General features: G+C 34.2%; 3 protein-coding genes across 3 annotated transcripts; 1 reads left to right on the top strand and 2 right to left on the bottom strand.

Annotated features, from left to right (window-relative positions):
• On the bottom strand, positions 1-3,194 carry LOC128679856 (uncharacterized). Its single transcript, XM_053762329.2, has 2 exons — positions 2,978-3,194; positions 1-2,629 (listed from the first exon to the last, which is right to left on the bottom strand). The coding sequence occupies exon 2, from the start codon at positions 2,627-2,629 to the stop codon at positions 629-631; it is 2,001 nt and encodes a 666-aa protein (XP_053618304.1). The 5' UTR covers positions 2,978-3,194; the 3' UTR covers positions 1-628.
• A 2,092-nt stretch (positions 3,195-5,286) lies between these two features.
• On the bottom strand, positions 5,287-20,620 carry Gclm (Glutamate-cysteine ligase modifier subunit). Its single transcript, XM_053762164.1, has 6 exons — positions 20,143-20,620; positions 16,227-16,512; positions 12,496-12,648; positions 11,187-11,306; positions 9,849-10,034; positions 5,287-8,827 (listed from the first exon to the last, which is right to left on the bottom strand). The coding sequence occupies exons 1-6, from the start codon at positions 20,236-20,238 to the stop codon at positions 8,634-8,636; spliced, it is 1,035 nt and encodes a 344-aa protein (XP_053618139.1). The 5' UTR covers positions 20,239-20,620; the 3' UTR covers positions 5,287-8,633.
• Positions 20,621-21,427: 807 nt separating this feature from the next.
• On the top strand, positions 21,428-24,241 carry LOC128679637 (uncharacterized protein). The gene is made up of 4 exons (XM_053762022.2): positions 21,428-21,649; positions 23,103-23,150; positions 23,575-23,665; positions 23,900-24,241. Exons 1-4 carry the CDS (start codon positions 21,574-21,576, stop codon positions 24,021-24,023), a joined length of 339 nt encoding a protein of 112 aa, XP_053617997.1. The 5' UTR covers positions 21,428-21,573; the 3' UTR covers positions 24,024-24,241.
• The last annotated feature ends 930 nt before the right edge of the window (positions 24,242-25,171 follow it).

The raw sequence follows: 25,171 nt of genomic DNA, 5'->3' as shown, positions 1-25,171 counted from the left end.
AATATAGGGGAGATGGGCCCAAAGCGGGTACCTCAAGGTTTGTGTCAAAAAATAAAGAGGTTATTGCAGTTGCAAAGTGGTTTTTTTTAATTATTTCGTACAAATATGTATTAAACTTTGTAACAAAAACTAAAAAACACTTCTTTCTTCATAAATTTCTTCAAAAACTTAAAAATTATTCAGTTGTTCATATTACCTGCTTTACCCGTAGGGGGTGCCTAAAGCGGGTATGGCCCTTAGGGCAAAACGGGTCAAGACTGGGCAAGGCGAGTAACAATGAGATTTTTTTCTTAAAAACTAAATAATGATAACAAAATAATAAAAATATCCTAAAACTTTTCAAAAAGTTGTACACAATCAAATTTAAATTGAAATTAAATTAATTAACAGCCAGTATTTAGATTTTTTTTTATCTTATATCTAATCAACAATCATTGCTTCAAAAAAAATCAGTCTTTTTAATCAAATTCGTCAGTCTTAATTAGTTACTGCTACATTTATTTATATAAAAAAAGGTTTTGTGATTAGTTTAGTATCTAATCAAAAGTAAAAATATCGAAAAATTAAAATAATAAAAGGTTGCACAAAATAAAATGTTCAGAAACTTTACGTGATTTTTTTTGTGTTACTATTCTTGACATAGATCACAATAGTAGGCCCCTTTGCCTAAATAGCTTGTACACTCTTCATGAGCCCAACCATGACAATCATCGCACCTTATCCAGTCTTCTATTGGTGGATCTTCGTACATCTCGTGGCATATGAAGCAGACACTTTTTTCTTCTGCGTGCTTCCTTGTCTTTCCGCTTCCAGTAATTTTTTTTGTGTTCGAGGTCGAGGCTTTTTGTTTTTTACCTTTTTTGGCCACAGGTGGATTTTTTTTAGACACAGACTTTACTTTTTCTTTAAGTTTCTTAAGTGATACTTTCTGTTTCTTAGACTCAATTTCTCTCTGTTGCTCTTTAATGGGAGTGCTGGTTAAAATTTCTGACTTTTGTGCTCTTCGTTTACGTGATGTCTTTGGTGCAGTTAGTTTAGGTATAGGGCGAATGTCCATTGGGGTTACCTTGGTAGGTGTAACACATTCAGGAATCACTGTTTTAACAAGCAGAACTTCCTCAGGTCTAGGGGTGTTGCTGTCAATGTCTTCAAGCATTCTATCTAATACTGACGGGGAAATTGTGCGATCGGAGTCTACAGAAAGGCGACCAGGACTATAATTTTGCATTTGTGGATGGTCGATAGTATTGTCACCTGGAATGTCTATGGGAATATCAGGGTCAAAGTTTTCTTGAACATTGGCAGGTTCAGTAGCGATTATGGTATCGATTTCATTATCTTCAGGAGGATCATTGACAGAGGTGTTTGGAAGATGTTCAGTGGCTATCGTATTAGAAATCAAAACGTCACATGCATTTAATGCCAGCGGCCTGTCTGTCAAGGATGAAGGAAGATAATCATCATCGCTAAATATATGTCGGTTTACTGGCCATATACCAGTTGCCTTAAATCCATTTACAGCATTTTGAGCAGAAGCTGCTTTCAGGTAAGCGTCGCCAAACAGCTGACCAATTTCAAATGGTGAAATGGTTCGTCCCACATGAGATCGTTGGTAAACCGAAACCGTCTGTTCAAAATAGGTTTTTAAAGGGCCATATACGCTTACATCTAGTGGTTGAGTTCGGTGACTGGTGTGTGGAGGTAATGAAATAAATATCACATTATTTTTTGAGGCATATTCTAATGCTGGCAGATATTTATGAGAAATGTGGTTATCCATCACAAGTATTACTTTATTTTCCTTAGTGGGTCTCGTCACCTCTACAAAATGGCGTAGCCAGTCTAAAAAAATTGGACCGGAAATCCATCCACTATCAGAACAAGTAGCTACTGTGCCTGGTGGTGATCCATCAAGCAGTCGGGGGTTCATACGTTTTCGAGAAAATATCATAAATGGAGGAATAAAAGATCCAGCTGCATTGCAGCAACACACAATTGTTGTCAATTTTCCTCTTTCAGTACTTGATATTATTCCTACTTGTTTTTTTCCAGTTCTGGTGAGAATTTTTGGTGGTTTATTGCTGGTGGTGCGCACACCCGTTTCGTCAACATTGTAAATTCTAGTCGCGTTGATTTCATTGCGATCTACTTGATCTTGTAAAAGATCAAAAAACCTCTCAACTTGCGGTCTATTAAAACCTCGGGCACGGGCTACTGACGTTGGCTCTGGCTTTCTCAAAGTTAATTCGGGATGTCTTGTTGCAAAGGCTCTATACCAATCTTCTCCAGCAGTTTTCTTTTTAAAAGGGTGCGGAATTCTATTGCTCTCTGCGTATTGATATACTAGAGATAAAAATTCAGATTTTGTCAGACCATAAAAAAGGTTATCCATATGAAACAAATATTCTATTAATTCAGATTCTTGTTGGTCATTAAAAACTGTAGAAAACCTACCGAGTTTTTTGTCTGCGGAGCCTTTTTTTATATGCCTTTGTAATGTTGATAAATTTATACCATATTTTTTTGCAGCACCATTTACTGAGCCCTTCTTTGCCTCTTCCATTGCCAACTTCATTGTCTCCACGTCCCAAGAAGCTTGTTTGGTCTTCCTTTTGTATTTTTGAACCATCTGCAAATGTATTATCAATGAATGATAGATTTCAGTACTTTACAAATACCTACCATGACTAAATATGAATTATGAGAGCCAATATATTGTAGGATCTTAACGCGAGAACAGTCGGTGTGCGCCAAAAATGTCTTGGGTAAAGCGGGTCAGGGCAAAGCGGTTACCTGCTTTACCCATACCTGCTTTGCCCAAAAGTTTATTTTTCACGATTTGTAAAATAACCTCAAAATCTTTATCAGAAATGTTGCACACACAACGAGGATTCAAAGCTGTTTTAATGCAGATTAACACACAAGTAACAATAATAACATAAGTCTCAATAGAATGAAGAAATTCGTAGTCACATACCTTGATATTTTTTAACAAAACAGGCCAATAAAAACACCCGCCGCTCAAAACGCCGCCGCGCGTCGCTGACGTTTCCGTCAAACTGATTCGTGTTGGTACGCGTTCGGGCGTCGCCGCGGCACGCACACATTTACACTATATGCTTGTATGCATGAATAACGAGGCCTACCCGCTTTAGCTGGTATACCCGCTTTGGGCTCACCTCCCCTAAGTTTAAATTGATATTTGATTATTTTCAACAACGCCGTAGTCTGTGTATCTTGTGTGTAATGTTTTAAAATAAATAGACAAATTCTACTCTCTTCTTGGCTCCCAGAGGGTATCTAATAGAATATTTCCTCGTCTCTTTTGCTGACGGTGCACACAAGACTGCGCACGCGCCGATCTCGCCAAAATTGTTCGCGCACAATTTACCAGCTTTCCATATTGTCTTGCGCAACTCTGTAATTCGATTATCTAACTTTTCCTGTAACAATGTCATTATCTATGATTTGTTATGATTCCGAGGACGCCTAGCTATCACATTTGATGTGTAAATCATGGAATTAGTAGGTACATCGTATAACAAGTACTTACTAAATCCATGGTGTAAATAGAGCTCAATGTTCTAATTTGACAGTTTAAGTGCAGCTCCAATAATGCAAGTCGTAATTTTACTAGCTCATTTAGCATCTGTCTTCGAAAATAAACTTTCGACTTCGATATATGGAAAGGCCTATTGTATTCTTAGGTACGGGATATTATTGAGCAATATTTCTGAAGTCTTCTCCCAGCTTGGTCCATGTGGGCCGAATTCTTGTTTGCTCACTAGAGAAAAAAGTTCATCCAACGCCACCGTTGCCAACATAAAAAAAAAACGTCGCCACCGGAGGGTCACGCGGAAGGCAATATCCGGTTTCCGGCTAACCCCTTTTTATTTAAATTCACAATTATAAAGTTATTCGCTTCATTTCGTCAGCTCCCGTCTCCGACGGTTGAATATAAATTGAGTGATAAGTGTTGGTAGCGAGGGTGGTCTGTCGTCACTATTGGAATTTCAAATTTATGGTTTTGTCAAGTAAAAAAAGCTATGAGACAAAATTCGTATAAATCATCAAAGTTAAAATATACAAAAACTAGTTGTTACCCTTTGCTTCTAGAGTATAATTCGGGAGCCAAATGTCCACAAACATTAATTTTTCGGGGTTATAGAATAGGTACAAACTTGCAGTCTGTCAAGAAAGGGAAGAAAACTAATTTTAAGCGAACTATATTTTTTGCCATTGCAATACCAAATAGAATGGTCAAGATTGGTTCATAAACACACAGTGTTGCCAGCCGACGGAAGACAGCTCCTCATTTATTTTCATCACAAATAGGGTGACGATTCTGCTAATGTTATGTCAATATCATAGTGTCTCAATGTTTTTTTTAATAGTTATAAAGTTTTTTGGCACACCACAGACACAAATATTTAAATTAGAGGTAGAAGAAAAAGTACCTATGTAGAATCAATTCCATCGACTCGCGCTACTATTAAATTTTTATAATTTCTTTTAATTTATAGCGTACTAACTAAAAAGTACCAGAGGCAGTGGTAGATAAACATTTGCATGCAAATTCTGACGCCTTCCTATGTCTCAACTTATGGGACGGGGTATAAGACAATTTGGCCTAGCAATTTTTTTGGCCTAAATTTGCCGCTCTCTAACATTTACCACACTAGGCTCCAGCCTACCGGTAAATCCGCCACTGACCAAATGCGGGTGATGTAATGGTTAAGACGCTCACCTGTGGATCGAAGGGTCTCAGCTCAGTGGGCGAAGTGCGGGCTAGCATTTCACTTCTCACCATCGAATCAATTCGAAACGAGACACAGCGAACCAATCACATTACGCCATTGTGACGCAACGACAATTACACGGCAATGTCATTGGTATCCTGGTATATTGATAGCGGCAGTCTCAGGTATCGTACTCGTGCCATACGAGTTTGAATACCAATATGACTCATATTTATGAAGCAAGTGATGGTCTATGGTTTTCATAGACCATCACTTGCTTCCGGTAAAGGAAAACATCGTGAGGAAACCTGCACACTGGTGGACAGTTTGCCCTAATCTGCCACTAGATGGCGGTAAGTAGTCATATAAAGTCATGCCAAATGCCTTTAGGCGACTTGAATAAAATCTGACACCAGTGTTAGCAATAACACACTCGATATGATGATAACCAGAGGCGATTACGCTACACTAGATAAAGGAATAAGAAAATATGCCGACCTAGTTCAAACATTAAGGATGAGAGATAACAAATAAAATTAAATAATTCGTTCAATAAATACTTTAATTTGAAAACAAATTGGTTTACCTTACATTGTAATAATAACATTAATGCATGTTTACAATATGTATTTTTTACATAAATTCTTTTTACTATTTTTAACATAATTTTCGTATAGTATGGTATATTTTGCAAAAAATATCAACTATAAAGACTTATCATGTTAATGATATTATAGTGGTATAACTTTTATATAAATATCAAAATGATATAAACGCAAGATGGTAACAATGTCAACTTGGTATTTGTGATAAATTTAATTAACTTAGAACTAAAAATATCGTTAAAATTCGAAATCCACATAACCTTTTTGTGGCATTATTGTTGTAAAATCTACTAAATGTAAAATAGATTTTGAGTGAACGGAAACTGAATTAAACCTTCAAAAAGATGCGAGGCAATAAACTTCGATTGTGTGAGATTTTGATTTTTGGAAAAAAGACAGCTTTTTGCCTTTTGGAAATAGGTACTAAAACTGTATCATTCCATTTAAAAATCATTCGTTCTTCAAATATCAGGAATGTTTTAAATATGCATAAATTCACACTTTCATCATAGCGTTTTCTTCCCCGCCATAGCGCGTCAAAGCCATTCCTACTTTTCCACACTAATCATAATGATACTAAATGCCTGTACCTGAATAAATATAAAAATACATTTTAATAGCGGCATAAATAATACTAATTTATAAATAAATACACACCCATATGTTAAATAGTTTAGATTGAGATTACTTCCTAACATATAAGTAAGGTTTTAAAAAGCAATCAACTTGAAGAAAAATCTTTTATTTATTGTTTTGCTATGCATGTATATGTCGCATCCATCTACTTAATTGGAAGGCTTGCCCGTTCATTAAACACCGGCATTCAATTGAACGTCTAGGCCTATCATTCATTGAACGAGCATCAATCAAAGTTTAACTAGTTGGCTTATTGTAAGCTAGCCCTTTGAAAACGGCTGACGTAAAATCAGGCAAGTGATTTAAATTTAGTTCACATTTTTTTGGAAATTCAGCCTACCAATTCCAATCAGCCTTTCAATTGAATGGTTGCGGCATAAATAAATAAATATATACAGACAAATCACACAGATTGACAAACAAATATATACTCCATTATTAGTTTAAATAAAGGTAATTAATCTTAATCTGTTTTTCATCGAAATAGTGACACTACGTTTTTATTATTTGTGAAAAATCTCATTACAAACCTATTAAAGCAATTTAAAAAATATATGTAAAACATAAATTTTAACAATATACGTCAGTCAAGATTGTATATCTTTATTTATATACCAAACAAAAGTGTATTTTTTTAAAATTATGACGACCTAAACTGATCTGCATCGCAAACTCATACCATCTACTTAATTTTTAGTATGAATGCGATTCAATTTTAGGTTCATAAAATTGAACCGAGTTGTATTGGTGGTAGGCCTGCAGACAAACACACCCTGTGTCCATATACCATATATTTAAGTAAAATTACTATATTAAATTAAGTACTTAACAACTTTGCACATATTTTTTATGATCGGCTAAATTTAACATAATTAACGGTTAAACATTTTCTAATTTCACTTTTTCCCTGTGAACAGCTTACAAATATTATAAAAGCCATTATTACTAAGAAGAAATTATATTACATATTTTTTCATTTTACATCATAGCTGAGGCTATTAAATAGGTTCGTTATTGATATACATTTCATACCCATTTTAAGCACTTCAATTAACGTAAACAATCGTATCCTTTTGATTTTCTCATTCCGAAATGTTAGTAGTTTTGAAAAATGTTTCTAATTCAAAATTCGACGTGAAAGTATGCTTAAGAGGACATCTAAACATGAAATTCCCCATACGAGCGCTTTGCGCTGTTTTCATTTTGGATAACGTAAATAAGTAATCCACATTAATATTAGAAATGCGAAAGTCTGTCTGTCTGTCTGTTGCGCTTTCACGACTAAACAGTTGGACCAATTTTGATGAAATTTGTTCAAACGTAGACTATCTTTTTTCAAAAATCAACCCTCAAGTTGCCACAATGGGAGGATCAAAGTTTATATGAAAATCACGTCAGTTGCGCTATCGCAGAGAAAATCACGTGGGCGAAATCGCAGGCAGAAGCTAGTTTAAATACTTATCAAAAATGTTTACATTATATTTAAATACGTAATTAGATTATAGTATAATACAGAAATACAGATTTATTCCATACAAACTACATATTTTAACTATACGTATTGTGGGGCTACATGATGGAATGGAACCGTATCGACATTATAATAAATCATGTGTGTACCCTTCACTAAACAAGTACCATTAAGTACTTGGTACGTAACATTTTAGCTGTTGCCAAAATGTATTAAGTATCTATCACAATGTTTTGGGTAAATTATGGTGCAAAATGGTAACCCAAATGGTCTTCGAATATTTGAAAGAAAGCCTAAAAACAACAAAGAATAAAAATAATATAAAGTCCAAATAATACTTTGGATGGGTGGGCAATCAACCTTACACACATCGGTTGCTCGACTTTTTCTACTTTACTGAAATTTTCCCATGTTTTTTTTTATATTTTTCTTTCAGATATTTGTCTCTAACGTCAGAACTTGAAAGTATATTGTTTTTATAATCAGAAATTTTGAATTAAATTTCGTAAAAATATATTTTTATAAATCAAAAATTCTTTAAACTTATCAATGCATTGTTTTTTAAACTTTTTCACAAATAAAATAGCACCCTACCTCATTATGTATAATTCGCAATTTAAATTGTTATTTCCTCCCCCTGTTAATTAATAATTACAATTAGTTCATAGTTAGCTGATTATTTTGGCCTTTTCAATAATTCTGTCACACTTTAATGAAATCTAATCAATAATATTTACTGAATGAAATATGAATTAAAAATACGTATAATTTTTTTTTAATTTTTTCACATATTCTGTCATACCTTAATAGAACCTATTTCAATACTATTTACTGAAAGTATTATGTATTAATTAAAAAGGGGTTTTAAATACAAAGGCTCAATTCAAGGCAATTTTTTCACTTTTCTTCACAGATTCTGTCACACCCCAATCAATAATATTTACTGAATGAATCGATTAATTCAAAAGGCGTCTTAAAGTCTTAAAAAATGCCATGCATTTGCCACGCCAATTTTTCACTTTTTTTTTTCACAGATTCTGTAACACCCACAATGCTAGGTATTTACCGATTGAATTTATTACAGAGGCATCATAAAGTCTAATAATTCCAAGCACGGCATTTTTTCACTTTTATTCACAGATTCTGTCACATCCAAATCAAAAGTGTAATCGTTAAAAAATACTATTTACTTCCCTTGTCTTCCTTATTGTCCTCCTCGACCGGGTGTCCGCCGAGGGTGGCCTTGCAGACGTAGCCCTTCAAGGCTAATACTCCTCGACACTTAATATGAACCTGGTACCGCGCGCACCAATCCAGGTTGTGGCAACCTACACCAGCGTCAGACAGGGTCTTCAATGCGGCCAATGAGAGTAGATCTGTAAAAATACATTAATTTGAATTTGAAAGAAAAAATAGTGAAAAAAGATTGCGCGAGTCAACAAAAAAAAATTCTGCGTCGATTCTTTTGTTAAGCGTAATTAGTACTTATATTAAACGGCATTTGTTTATTTATTTTTGATCTGTTCTGGTTTATTATATAAACGTGAAGTATATAAGAATATCGCTGGTAGACTGGAAGAGATCCCTTCATGGGATAAGTCCACTATTATATATTTTACGTTTTTTTAGTATGTACTTATAACATGTGTTCTTTGTACAATAAAATTATTACAAATAATGTAGTGTACATTTAAATGTACTTATATAACAACTGTAGGAAGGCGGTTAGGAGCGGCACTATTAAACACGTAGGTAAGTTTGACTGTAGCCAGTTATAATATTGCGGATACAATATTTTCCCGGATTATAGTTTAATTTTGATTTGATGGCGCTACTGAGCACTATGCGGTTTCATATTTTTTGTCTTTTTTTTTGTAGCTCTAAACTATTCTGCAGTTAGTCCTTTTTTTCTAGAATTAATATTCTTTGAATAGAAACTTAAAGAGAGAGACTTAAATAAGTAACTATGTAATAATTTTAAAACCACCATTGTACACTTAGTTGGAATAAACAAATTAATATGAATATTGAGAATGTTACACACTGTGTGTATTCTACCGTCTGTATAATGGGCTGTCTTCCGAGGAACTGCCACTTTGACATGATACCAACTGCCACTTTCCATCACCGTACCTCTCGCCATCGTCAGCGAGTTCTTCCTCATACCTTGGAGTTCAAAGTGTGGCTTCAAAAGGGATTTTCTCCCTCGTACTCAAAGGTTATGGAATGATCTCCCTGCCATGGTTTTCCCTAGAGACGAAAATATTTCTTCAGGGTCGGCAAAGCGCACGATACCCTTGGTGTTGCAGGCGTCCATAGGCAGCGGTGACCGCTTTCCATCAGGTGGGCCGCGTGCATGCCTGTTTGCCTACTCAGTAGTATAACAAAAAAAAATACCTGGCGGATCGGCGTGTGTGAGCAGCTGAACATCATTGGCCCTGCAGAAGGCGTGTAACGAGGGCGGGACCACACAACACGAGGCCAGGTTGATCTGGGCAATGGCTGGTTTTATTCGGGCCCAGGCGTGCAGCTTGCGCAGACAGCCGCCGCCCACATCCGCCACGCCGAGTTGGTTTACACGACCTGGGAACAGGGAATATCCATGTAATCTATACTATTATTATAATATTTGACGACCTCGGTGGCGCAGTGGTAAAGTGCTTGCCTCTGAACCGAGAGGTCGCGGGTTCGATTCCCGATCCATGATGGAAAATGATATTTTTCTGATTGGCCCGGGTCTTGGATGTTTATGTATGTATTTGTTATAAAATATAGTATTGATGAGTTAGTATCCCATAACACAAGTCTCGATCTTACTTCGGGGCTAGTTCAATCTGTGTGATTTGTTCGAGTATATTTATTTATTATTATAAAGAGGTAAGCGTTTGAGTTTGTACGTTTGAGGCGGATAATCTTCGAAAGTACTGGACCGATTTCAGAAATTATTTCACCATTAGAAAGTTACATTATCAAAGATTGCTATAGGCTATATTTAATCTCAAATATTCCCACGGGAGTGGAGCCCCGGGCAATATCTAGTTTATCAATAAAGCGATGAAAATAGGAAATGACGAATTACATCTTTTTTCTCCACTGTAATGCAAAATAGAATGTTTTCTGATTGAGAAAAGCGGCCTCATTTTACTTTCTTCTCTTTCTTGACAAAATATATTTTTTAAAGTTATTTAATAGTGGCCCGTCCCGGCTTCAGGTAAAAACATCATAAAAAACACCTAAACCTTCCTAAGGAATCACACACTATCTATTGGTGAAAACCGCATGAAAGCCCTTGCCGTAGTTTTTGAGTATATCGCGAACATACAAAAGAGGTCTTTGTTTTTTAATAATGTAAAGATAAGTGATAATTTACATCATTGTATAAAAGTAAAAAATATCCACCACTAACCAACTCTCTCTTTCATCGGAGCCTGTTCCCGGTTGCTTCCACAGCCGCTGAGCGGCCGAGCCCAGGGTCGTCTATCACCACAAACCAACATTTGTATTTAAAAAGTAACTTTTCATAGGAACGCCACTTGGGCGAGCTTTATTACTTTTACCAACACAAAATCCTAACACATTATATTTTTGCTTCGCTCCCAGATTCCATTATTAAGTAAGACCATACAAATCCATCCATTATTGTAACTTGTGTGTGTTTGTTTGTCCTTCTTTAACGTGAAAACTGAGCAACAAATTTTTTTTTTTTTGCAACTACTAGTAATACATAAAAATCACCTTCTTTAACGTAATCTTCTAGAATCGACCACAGCACCTTGATGCCAGGTAATATCTTCTCACACTTGCGCGCGTCCGCCTCATTGTCAGCCTCGGTGCCCTCCACTGAAGGGTTGCGTGCTAAAAATAAGGCATCAGAATATTTTATATGCCTAATCTTTTAAATATACCCAATTATTAATCAGCCTCATGTTGTCATTTTTTATGATAGGTTAAATAGATTTATTACATATGTTTTTGTCTAGTAAATGTATGTTCTTTGGCTCACAGCATGTGTTGGGAAACTGTAAATGCTGTATAATAATAATAATTTAATAATTAGGCCAGCTCCACACTGTCGCCAAGCAGACACATGCCGACGCGAATGCGTGAAGATTGCGTAGTTAGTATGAGTGCTTTTATTTGCCGCAATGAATAACCGGTAATGTATACCTGATCCACCAAAGTTTGGCAAACTGTTCGACGACGACGTGTGGACCAAGCATTAAAGAAAAGCCATAGGCCGGAATAAATAGGAAACAGCAGCAGCGAAGACTAAGAAGAAGACTCATTCAAAACCTGACAAAAACATGCCCATGCTATTAAAGAAACAAAATTTTTAAAAGGCTATAACATATATAGCACTATTGTTTTTCAAGCGATTTTGTTGTTAAATACTTTTTTAATTTGCGGTGGTGATTAATACCTACGAAGCGAAAAGTTAGTATCTGCTTGAAAAATAATCCTTAAAACTTTCATAATATATCGTCTGTACTTTTACGACGTAATAAAGAAAATATCTGAAAATATCTGTTCTATATAAGAATATGACGATAAGATCATATGCTTATCAGTGGGCAGAAAAGGGCTGAAATGATTATGAATGCAGATACAGTATAATAATAATAATAACTTAACTTTATTCACCAAAAAAAAGTACAATATTTTGACAGAATCAATTCAGAAGGTAGATTTACAATTTACTAGCGGCTCGTCCCGGCTTCGCTCGGGTAAAACATAATAAATGATACACCTAAACCTTCCTCAGGAACCACGCTATCTATTGGTGAAAACCGCATAAAAATCAATGCCGTCGTTTTTGAGTTTAACGCGAACATACAGACAGACGCGGCTGAGAACTTTGTTTTATAATATGTAAGGATAAGTTAGTTGGACTGTGGACTCTGCACTAAGCGATACTTGTATCAATTAATATCACTCACTTTCATATCTTGTGACAACCCTGACTGCACTATGACCGCTAGCGGCAGTCTCGCCTTTAGCAAGGCCCTCGAACAATCATGCAAAACTCATTAAACTTTGCTATTACCTATATTACTTCCAAGGGAGATAGGAGATGCTTTAGTGGCGCTGACATGTGTATTCTTCAAGTTGTTATCTTCTGAGTCCTCTTTGTAAAGCACCTCGGGGTTGTACGCTAGGGTCACGTTGTCTATGCACTCCGCGTGTAGGGCTGTGAATACTGGAAATAAGTACAAACAAAAATTAATATGTCTTCGCACAATATGATGTATTTTAAAAATTCAACCACTACTTTTTACTTACAGAAGTAATAAATATTTGTTATACATAGAAGATATTTTATATTTTTTCTGTTTTATTAAAACAGACAAAAAAACCCGTATTGACTGGATTGTATTGTGAACACTAAAAACTATCAGCAAGAATTTTATTTCAGTTTTATTATGAAATGAAAATGTTCCTAAATCGGCAAAAATATTCGCCACATAGATTAAAATGCTTTAAAGTGTAGTGCATATAGTAGTAATGTAGACATTTTTCATATAGGTATTCTAAAATAACCATTTCGTAAGCTTTAATAGACAAACAAATGTTTGTAAAACAAACACCTAATCCCAAAAAGGGGATTCATTATTATTTATTACTTTAAAAATATATTACTGGCCAGTTCAAAAATGTACATCTGGGTGATATATTATATTTTAATGGCCATAATAAACTGGCCAGTAATATTTTACTGCGTACATGGCAGTTTTTTTTTTTCATCTTTGAAACTTTTGAACCTAAACTTGTAATCTGCCAGTGATATAGCAGATCACGACATGACATTGAAAATAGGACAAATAGTTTTACAAGACTATAACAAAACACTGTGCCTACCGATAGTTTATATTAGTCGCCGAGTAGGTATTACACAACAAATTCCTGTATGGCGCAACATACTTAAACGGTATTAATTAAAATTTTTTGGGCACTTCAATTTGTGCTTGATCATTTTTGTATATTAATTTTGTGAATCAACATATACGTATATATATCAGATATAGATAAAAATAAAAAACGTTACCTTTTATCATTCAACGTTCATACTCGTGATGTCATCGATTCATGTTAGGTACGTCACCGTCATTAAACTAATATTTTTTTACCATTTTTTATCCATTTAACTTTCAACTATATTACCTATTAGAAGAGATAATATTGAGTTTTACAATGAATTTGTGAGAATTTACCTTTACACAGCCAAAGGTAATGACATTCTCACAAATTCATTCAATTCAACTGCAGAGTTATTCCGATAAAATGTTTCATCAACTATTTCAGCCAATTAAAGGCTAAAAATCACAAATAAAAATACTAATAAATCTGTACTCTTTTCTATATTAGTTTAGATTAGATAAAATATTGACATACCACACGGAACACGCAAGGTCGTTCGTTGTTTGAGCGCGCTTCGCCAAAAGTACTTCGTATAGTCTAACGCTGTTGACTTTTTCTTTTTGTTAACCCTATTTTGTGTCTCACTGTTGGACAAAATACCCTGGTATTCACAAAATCCCTAAAGTATCTCGTTCTGTCAATGTCAAATATTGTGAAGTGGCGACAGTGACAAAACATAATTTTACTTAGATAAAGTATGCTTTTTTAATATAACAGACTAACATCTATTATTGTTTAATTTTGTTGAAAATAAATCTAATATTTTTTTCATAATCATACCAATACCTTCTATAGTAAAACATCTATTGACCAACAACAAAAGCGAATTCTTAAAAAAGAATATATATTTTAATTCATATTGCTCTAAAATCATGACATGATAAGATTGTTTACATATACTTGTAAGAAAAAAATAGAGATTAGAGTACGAAATTCCTAAGAGCGCAATATTCGTATTGAATAATTTTTTTGTTGCGTAGCCAAATGGCAAAAAACAGATACCTATGTCTGTATGTCTGTCTGTCCGTATGTTACAGCAACTTTAATAAACTACGCAGTTGAAAATCGGTAGGTATGTGGTTACGGTTATTCTGTAAAACGCTTTACTAAATTTATGCAAAAAAAAACAGAGCACGAATTCATATGAAAATATATTGTTTTATTTAAATTTATTTACATTAAGAGATTCTGAAACCATTTTCCATGTTAGGTACTTATTTTACACGTGGTTTTAAAAATATATTAAAATGAAAAAAACGTGTACCTTACCTTTATTTATGAAGAAAGATACAGAAGAAATAAGACTACTTTATATCGAAAATAGGCATAGTTCAAGCGAGATGCTATGTCAGTAACTATAATAGGTATATTTCCATAACAACATTTGATTTAATCTCAAAACAAATCAATGGTTTTGTTATCGCACAGATAAATATATATATGCCACTCGTTCATCATACTAGTTGTATGACAAGTGTATTGTAATATTGATAAGGATAAGCTGGGAAAAAATACTAAACGCTACTATTAATTGAATCTTGACGTATAAATTCAATCGATATTTATGTAGAAGGGGTCGTTAGGGCTTTAAATAAATAATTCGTGACATGTAGGACGAAGTATAACGGAATATGTGCTTTACGTGCTATTTTTACGAACGGTTGGTTAAATTGTGATGTCATTGTGTATTATATAGGTATGTAAGTCTGTCTATATAGTAGATAAGATCAACTCGTGAACGGGTGCTGCCGGGGGAACTGGTCAGCTCGATCTTTTATTAAAAGTTTTTTTTTGTTTGGTTAATTATACATATATATATAAGTATATATATATTTTCCTTTCATCGGCACTTGATCACAATCATAATATGTTTCAGTATACCTTTTGACCATGTACTTTATTATGTACTTAATGTTATATTACTGATAAAAAATTATACATAAATTTATATATAAAAAATGGTAAGCCCTTCTGGCATAATAGGGACCAACACTGTTTGAATGAGTTTCTTTCGGCATTTCTTCTCAGCAGTGGTCGTTCCGAAATGCTAGTAGTTTGTAGCTTTGGTAAACATCATTTAATTTAGATTATGACGTGAAAAAGTGCCTGTGAAGGCCTAATTTCTGAATAAATGATTTGATTTTGATTTTGATATTGTAGCTCCTAAACTAATAAACCGATTTTGATTTAATTTATGATTTAATTGAGTGTTCTTCACCAGTTTCTTTTCGTGTATTTCGAAATGTCTAATATAATTTTCTGTCCACAGTCCTAACACGTTTAACCGCACCGCTCCTACCCGGCCAGATTACGGTCATTGAATAATGAACTTTGAAGCGCTCCTCTGTTGTCATATTTTAAATTGACAGACGAGAGCTGACGGCGAGCAGTTCGCTAATTAGTTGTCAATGTAAATAATATCTACAAAGCCAATCGAATTGATGCACTGAATGGCACAACTCAATTTCATTTCAGATATTTATTTATTACCTAGCATTTGTTGGATCGATAGTATCGATAGCATATCTAATATTTCAGGGCAATACTATCGATAACTATCGGTACTACTGCTTTTCCTCAAACTATCGATAGTTAATTGAAACGCAATCGATAGTTGACAATCGAGCGGCAACACTAATTTAGTCTGTGTGGTCGAAAATTGATGTGGCGTTTTAACTACTTTTCCTTCGTGCTAATAATTTTTCTCACTGGTTTTTGCTGACACGCAACGGTTGTACAGTTATTTTTGCATTGCAATAAACCCAGCAAATATTCAATGATTTCTCTTATTCATCAAACAACAATATTGCTATATTAATTTCTGTATAGAGATATGAGGAAAAAAGAATTAAAACTCACCATTCTCCAAGCACTCAGTCAACGACGCCGTACTGTCCTCATTAATGAATATCTTGACTCCGATCTTCAGATTTTTCCTCTCCTCCTCCGCCATCTTATTTTGCACGTCATCGTGCGGCCGCGTGATGTTCAACACCGCCTGCGCCGGTGCAGCCGTCGACGTTGACACGACCATATAGTTTGAGATCTGGTGCGGGTCTTGATCTTCTGTCCTGGACCCATTTTGGTAAATCGAGTTGTTTTGTGAGCCCCATTCTGTTAGGGTCAGTTTTATGCTTTCTGATAACTGGAAATAAATTGCGGTTTTAGTTTTAACATGTCACAAGGGTTTATCTCACAAAAAGTACTTGACATAATGCTTGTCAAAGACCTGACATTTAGCTACCTGAAAATCAAATATTCACTCATAATGTGTCACATTTTTTTGTGTAACCTCTAGGTGACGTGCGTCATGCGTCCCACTGCTGGGGAAAGGTCTCTCTCAAATAAATAATTATTATTAAAAATAAAATCACCGACTAATACCTATTTATACCTGGTACTACCTACATACAATAAGGATATTCCTGGTACTTTTTGGAAAAATTTCATCGTGTGGAAAAATCGACATCCACAGAAGGATAAACAGTGGACTATAGTCGTTCGCGCAACCAGAATACTGTCTGTATATTTCAATAAATAAATACAAACAAAACCGGATTTGAGAATCGAACATCAAACAAACTAAAAAATCATTACGTCATCCCTAGTCATATTATCATAGATTTTTGAAGTAACTTACGGAATGATAATGCAAAAATTGCTGAGCAAATTTCAGTCATCGTGTTGACAAATTATTATACCTTAAGTAATGACGACACATGATTTTAATGTTTATTTTAAATCAAACAGGATAAGATTGAGGAAAACCTCTATAATATCATTATACTAGCTACTTAGGCTTACAGTATAATCAATACAAAATTGTATACACCTATAACGGGAGGTTTATTTTTGTTACTAAGCAACATAAAACGAAATCCACAGACAACCTGGAGTAACCACTGGGGCAAATATAGGACTCTTCCTAATTTGTTTCTAATTTCATTGTAAAAACATGGGCAGACAGTGTACGTACATGTAATAAAACCCATTCACGTACATACAAGTTTACTTTTTTTTCTGAAGCCTTCTTGCAGTTGGTCGCTACGTCGACCTAACCGGAGGTAATATGGGGACAGTCGTAAGGACTGTACAGCCGAAACAGTAACAGCGCAAAGCTCCCAGGTGGGAACGAACCTCGACTTTGGTCGCAAAAATGGCCAGAGCGGTATATTGCTCAAGATGCCTAAAGGGCCCATTGAGAGGAACGTCCTGGTGCCGCCGGGCGGTACCTACCGAGTGTACACTGAAGATGTCACAAGTTTATCCTGTACAGATGTTTATGCGGTACATTACAATGAATTTCGATAAATTGACTATGTCGCTATCATCATCTTGCAATAGATGATAGTAAAAATATGAATGGCAATATTCGCGACAATCCCCATTAAGTGTTGCTAACAGCGGTGACACAATTTCCTGCAAATCACTGCCAGTCGCATTGTTATGTCAACATTTAGTAAGAAATTATAGTATCATTGTTTTACTGCTATAGGTATGATGTTCTGTGTTGAGTACGAGTTAAAGTTAACTATCTATTTAGTTGACTATCTCAAGTCCTAATTGTGCCCATGAGATGATTTCCTAGAGCGAAATCTATATTTATTTACTATAAAATCCAAAACACTCATGAAATCTCGAAAACTACTAAACCAATAAAGATAAAATTCGCCAAGAAAGTAGATTGTGTCTAGATGACGTCCCGCTAAGAAAGGACTTTTGAAAATGTTAGTCTGGAGGGAATGAAAAAAAAATCGAAGTAATAGACTCAAAGTCATGGCGGTTGTGAGTTTTGCTTGGATTCTTTTTTGAAGGTAAAATAACGCGGGTGAAGCCGCCGCAAAATCGAGATTTTCGCATGTCGGTATATCGTACGACATCCACAAAATAAAAATTAATGTAATATGTAAGAACAAATGGTAATGTGACTTAGTTGTCAGAATATAATAGTAACTAGTAGTTTATTGTTTTGAGAAACATTAACTTATAGTGCATGTGAAGGTCTCTCGGTACTGAATTACTTTGACATTTACTTAGAAAAACTCATACAACATATGTAATTAAAAATAATAAATTACCTTGTTATAAGGTATGATAATATGCGAAGAACCACTGGTTGTTTTAAATTGATCAAACATATCATATTTGTATATAACAGTAATTACTTACAATCTACATTGGAGCTGTGTAGATCCATTCATTAATTAAGAATTTAGTATAGTAATTGATATGAGTGACTGGTCAGAAGCTCCCACCGTTTTAAGGTTAGTAGTGATAAGATAAATAAATAATATCCCATGTGGCCCATGCAATATTTTTTATTTTTTTGCAATGGTGCAAAGAAATAAAAATACAAAATCTTAGTTTCATATTAAAATAAACATATACTAGCTGCGCCCCTAAACTTTGCTTCTGTGGGAATTTCGAATAAAAAGTACCCTATTTATGTGTTATTCCAGGTTATTTCACAGCCTTTTTCAGTCTTTCCTGTTTATTCTACCTGTGTAGAATAAACAGGAAAGACTCCGACTGACTTCCGGACTGATTGTTATGAAATTTATAACAATCAGTCCGGAAGATTTTGTGTGAAAGAGTAACCAACATACACACATTTATCTTCACAAACTTTTGCATATAATATTAGTAGGATGACTTTGTTGCCTGCAGCTCTGCCTGCAGTGAATATATATAATATATATACAAAAAGAAATATTTTGTTCAAAGACTGAATGAATGCATTTTAAATGTTTATTAATTAAAGATTTAATTTTATTTCAAATAGTCAACATGACTTGTGCATTGTGAATGACTCATACATTAACTTGAAGTTTGCTTCATCAAAACTAGCAAATTTTTCTTTATTTACCTATTTTATTTACCTATCTACTTATTCTAGATGTGATGAGGAAGTTGAGCATTTGTGATAACATAGGTATCTATGGAATAAACTACTGTAATATCACAGGATCCAAGAAGGACTTTAGCATACAATAAGGGATGTTAGTATAAAATTAAAATTAATATATTTTTCACTAAAATCTTTCTCATGTAAGCATTTTACAGGTTGCTTCAGCGACCACATAGCATCTGTGCCCAGGGCCTAAATAAATAAACTATAAAATAATAAAAAATATATATCATTAAATGTATCATTATTTCGGGTTCTAGTTTGCCCTGCCTCTGTATTTACCCGAGCAATGTCTGAATAAATAATAATAATGAATTTTTCATCCTATGAAATGGAAAGTATATAAAAGCTCCATCCCAATAATAGACAGAGCACACAGAGTTGCACATTATAGCCAAAATATTCATCTATAATTTTAACTTTTGATTGCAGAAAAAGGTTATATTATTATATAAAAGCTTAAGTTTCTATATACATTTAGAACTGTGGGAAGGGGTTAGCTATCAAATGGAAACAATTTTATTTTCACAGTGGGCAAGTGACCAACACAAATTTATCATAGTACATACCTAAGTGGAATAAATTTGAAATAAAAAAAAAATCAATTTTTTTACAAGATATTTATAGTCCACTGCTGGGCAAAAGCCTCCCTTTTCATGCATTTGTTCCTATCTCATCTTTTCTGGTAGCCATCAGTTTAATTTTGAGGTAAATTTTTAATCTACTAACTTACAAATTATACTATGTTTACTTTATTAATTTGGATAAACAATTTACCTAAAGAGGCATCATGACTCAAGTTCTGAACTGTTTTAGTTCATAAAAATATTTTCCAAGTTTAAAAAGATCAAAACATGCAAAACTAACCTCCTCAGTAACATTTTGTCCGGCTTTTTTCTTGATATCTATCAAGTTCAGCACGTTGCCTGTGTTGATTGTCACCTTGGAGGCACTTTTCAGCATCGTGACCAACTAGAATACCCTTTACTTTTTAATCAAACTTTGTGGCCTTCGCCGCACTCAGACAAGGTTACCAGCCAGTGAAATATTTAATGTACGCGTGCAAACACTACCGACAGCTATATATCACTAAACAGAGGCCTGCCTCGAATGCAATGCAAAACATAGTTCTCAACCAGCTGATTATAAGTAAAACTCAATGACGACTTATGACGAAATATGAACAATTATTTCACAGTTATCTTGCTTATCGGATGATTAGTGGGTGTGGTGTACTGAAAATTTGCCGGCGAATACTGGGAATTTAAAATCTATTTCATATTAATTTTAAGAAGTCCAGAATGAATAATTTGACGTTTCGTTTGTTGGCACAACTGTCATTGTCAGAGTGAGTTTTCGTTGTTGTCTTGGGTTTGTTATCACGAACGTTACACCTACCAAAGTAACGCATGTATTTAGTACCTACTTCGTCGGAGTACCTACTAATTCCATGGTTATAACAAGTCATGTGACTTTGGAAAAAAGCATAAATTTGTCCCGCCAGAGTACAGCACTGTATGTTAGGTACACAAAAGCTTTGCCGCCTTTTGCTATGTCGATTAAAACGTTCATATTAGAGTACTTTATTAACCCTTCATTATGTAAGCATTCGTTTGTTACATAAGATAAAAAAACTTCGAAAACTATGGAATACGCTGTAAAATTTTCGATCCAGTGAGCTACACACGTGAAGACTTATTAATATATGGACTTCTTACAGGTAAGATCTTCAGTCAAAATCAAGTTTATATTATTAGTTTATGACCACAGTTGACCAAATAATGCAAAACATAACCTAAAATAAATTAGTGTTATTCTTTTCAAGATATTCCACTAAATCCTTCCTTTTTCCTTTAAATTCGCAACACGATTGCGTAGAAGGTATTTTTGGTCGTAAATCTGCAACAATATTGAAAATTGGCGCTTCTTGCCTCCATTGGCAATGTTTGTGTACCTTAGTTGTACCAGTAGCGCCATCTGCGCTGAGCTTTGCGTAATATGCCCTTTTAGTAGGTACGTTGTACGAAGTACTTTTATTAAATCTATGAGTGACGATTTTTCAAAAGAATCAAAGTCAGTTTTTTTTCAATTGGTTTTTCACATTGTGTCATTTATGTCTTTCAATTCAATGTCAGTGTCAATCAAGTTGAATAGTGCGATTATTGCTTTCTTTCATTTTCAGTTCAGCTTTCTGCTTAAAAATATTCAACTAGATTTCTTGTTGTGCCAATTTTCCACAACGTCGAAAGAAATTGTTGTTTAATTATCAATTTTCACTTGGTAAATTAATATTGTATAATGGGTGTTGATATTCTTGGTTTTGCATATGCTGCTACAGTAGCTGCCGGTGGTATTATGGGTTATGCAAAAGCAGGTAAAATCTTCCTTTAGTCTTATATATAAAATTTCAAGATCTATTAGAGACGGGCGGCAGAAAAATAGGCACCTAATAAAAAAACTACAACTGCTGCTATGTTTAGGATACCTCATGTTTGAAACCACGATTACTAAAAAAGGTTTAATTTTAGAAGAAACTGCTACCTATAATTTTCTTTTAATTTTCACTAAGTATATTGATTTTAGATTATATATTGAAATAAAAAAAATGTCTATTTTTGGCCTTTTTTAACAGTCATTTAACAGTGGCCAAAGCTGATAAGATAATATTATGAAAAATGCAATGTAACTTAGATTGTACATTATTATCTTTGAATACAACAATATCTTTTTAAAATACTTTCTTGTAAGTAAGTATGTTGCCACAGTTTAGATAACATCACTTGTCGCAGTTGGTGTAAAAAAAAGAATAAAAAATATTTTTTAAACCAAGGTATAGCCGCATAGCTAATTATGTCTCAGATGACATATCGACTGCAGCGGCACATCACATGCCTTAAGGTGACTTCAAAATCTTGACATCAACATTACCAATGACACATTTCATAAGAAAGAAGTTTACTAGCAAATTCAGCTAAATAAATTGTTCATATTATAACATAGAAAGAAATTACTCTGTGTCGAGGCGCTCTACCTACACCATTGTTTAATTTTATAAGCAATGAAGGTTGTTTGAACAACATATCAGTCACAATATTGTTATTCAATTATGAGCACATCTATTGTAGATCAATTACTAAAAAGTTTTTGCCAGTTATCTGGGACATATAAAAATGGCATGAAAAGATTTTTCTTTTAAGTGTTCAATCCTAATCCTACTAATATTACAAATGCAAAAGTTTGTGAGGATGTATGTAAGTGTGTGTATGTTACTCTTTGACCCAAAATCTACTGGATGGATTGTTATGAACACATACATGTAGGATATAAACTGGATGGTACTTTTTATCCCACAATTACCAAGGGAATGAAGCCTCTGAGCACAGCTAGTAAGTAATATGTGTACTAGCTTTACCACAGGTATTAATTTCAACTTGAATAAGTACCTTGATTTCTAGGATTGATACTGGGCTTGTGGTCCCACCCTAAAATAAGACAGCTCTAAATCCTCGGTGGGTGTCAAATGAGGCGACCAAAGGACTTAGTCTTGTCAGCTGATAGGAAATAATAGCATTCCCAAGGAGGCATGACATCATATTAGGCTGCCGATAGTACAACAACAATTGAATTATCAAAATAAAATAAAAAAACTTTGCCTTCTATATAACGACGCGTAACTTTCGTTTCGCGAACAGCTTCACTCCTCCATACAACATTTCAATACTTATATTAAGTATTAAGTTATACTATATTAAGTATTACATGTATGTAGTAGTATAGTAGGATATTCCAAAAAATATTTTTATTGAATTTTGATTGATTTTTTACAGGATCCATACCATCATTGGGAGCTGGCTTAATTTTCGGATCTATTTTAGGTCGGTAAACCATACATTTTATCTTATCTGTTGTTAAAACAATACTACAATCACGTCTATTATTATGAACCAATCAATTCAAGATAAAGATGGTAATAAATTTTTTGTATGAAAAATGTTATTATATAAAGACTAAGACCCGCTTTGGCTTCGCATATTGTCCATGATATAATATGTTAACTCAACTTCCCAACTAATATTATAAATGCGAAAGTTCTATTTCCATCTGTGGAAATGTATCACTCAAAAATTTATCTTGTCGTTGTAATTTTAGGGCATGTTTTTATTTGATTTTTTTAAGACAAACAGATACGCCTGCATTAATGGACGGGTCTGGCTTTTGATATATCTAATGAAAATAAATATTGAATATAATTCTTCAGTCAGTGTTGCTAGTTGTAATATTATTGTTGTATTTTTCCAGGAGTGGGAGCATACCAACTCAGCCAGAACCCTACCAACTATGGTCTGATGTTGGGTACCACCACAACACTTGGAGGACTTATGGGCTACAGGTAACACTACATGTTTATATTTGTATGATTTACCTTATTTAACTTTGCAGGCTCCACCCGTGACAAAAGGTAGCCTACTACTATTCAGTTTTCTAACTACCTACATACACAGCAAAAATCTCCTTAAATCCAATGCTCCGTTTTGATGTGAAAAACGACAAACAAACACACTTTTACATTTATAATATTGGTATAGCTCATATTTGTGCTACTTACTTTTCTTTCCTTTTCCAGGTTCTACAACAGCAGGAAATTCATGCCAGCCGGTCTAGTGTTCTGCCTGTCCGTCGGTATGTTAGTCAAACTCCTGGCTAAAAACGTTGCGTCTGACAACACGCTACCCGTGAAAACTGGTTAATATCACAGTTACTTACCTATTTAGCACTTGTACAGTCGCGCAAAAAAGTAGTCTACAGCTTGGTCCAAAGACAACGAGCTGGCGTAACAGAATGAGACAGAAGATTCTTCTATCTCCAACAATACACCAAGATAGGCGTGGATATATATATAAATGGTGAGGGACAAAATTTAGGAGCGCTCTGTCCCATTTTTATCGTGAATTTCTATTTCTTATATGAGCAAAATTAAAGGTGACGGTGTCTCAAATTCAAAGTCCTTTATTCAATTTAGGATGATATACATCACTTATTGACGTCAAAAAATACTAATACTAAGTCTACTGCCGACTTCCAAAGCGCAGGTGAAGAAGAAGCAGCGCAACAAACTTCACCGCAGCCTTTTCTCCAAGGACGTCAATAAACAAATGTAGGTCTTATACATATATAAAAAATATATATATAATAATTTCTATTATATATAATGATGTCTATAATTTTTTATGTTTACGGCTTGACCACTACAATTTACCGTGGCAAATAAAATAGAATCATTATATTTGTCCGAAATATATAATATTATAAACTATCGGCCCGTCCCGACTTTACTCGTATAGAACTAATAAATAGTAAATTATACACCTTAACTTTAATCAGGAATCACACTATCTATTGGTGAAAACCGTACAAACATCCGTACGGTAGTTTTTTATGTTTATCGAGTTCATACAGACAGACGCGACTTTTAATAGAATGTAAGGATGGGATAGTCATGCGACTATCAGGTAAATTATTGATGAAAAGTTGTAACTTTTTTGCTTGACTGTACACGATAAAGTAGATAATTATAGAATGTTGTACCTATTTTTGTCAACTTTACATAATAATGATTGATAGAAATTATCTATAACTTGATGCATTGAAGCCAAAATTGCATCATAATATTTTATGTACAATAATAATAATTTATTATTGATATATGTTGTAGCTTATTTGTAAGATTAGAACGTATAGTAAGTTTTAAGTGTTGACACAAAATCTTGCTCAAACTTAGAGAGGGACTGGTAATGTTGTTTCTCTTTCATTTCATAACTATTAGATGTCGATGGTTGATGGATATTTCGTTTTGTCCATAAATTACGTAGACGGTTTAAAAAATAATCTGAACCCC

Source organism: Plodia interpunctella, chromosome 22, assembly GCF_027563975.2.
Source record: "Plodia interpunctella isolate USDA-ARS_2022_Savannah chromosome 22, ilPloInte3.2, whole genome shotgun sequence".
Lineage (NCBI taxonomy): Eukaryota > Metazoa > Arthropoda > Insecta > Lepidoptera > Pyralidae > Plodia > Plodia interpunctella.
This window is presented reverse-complemented; position numbering and strand designations above follow the sequence as displayed.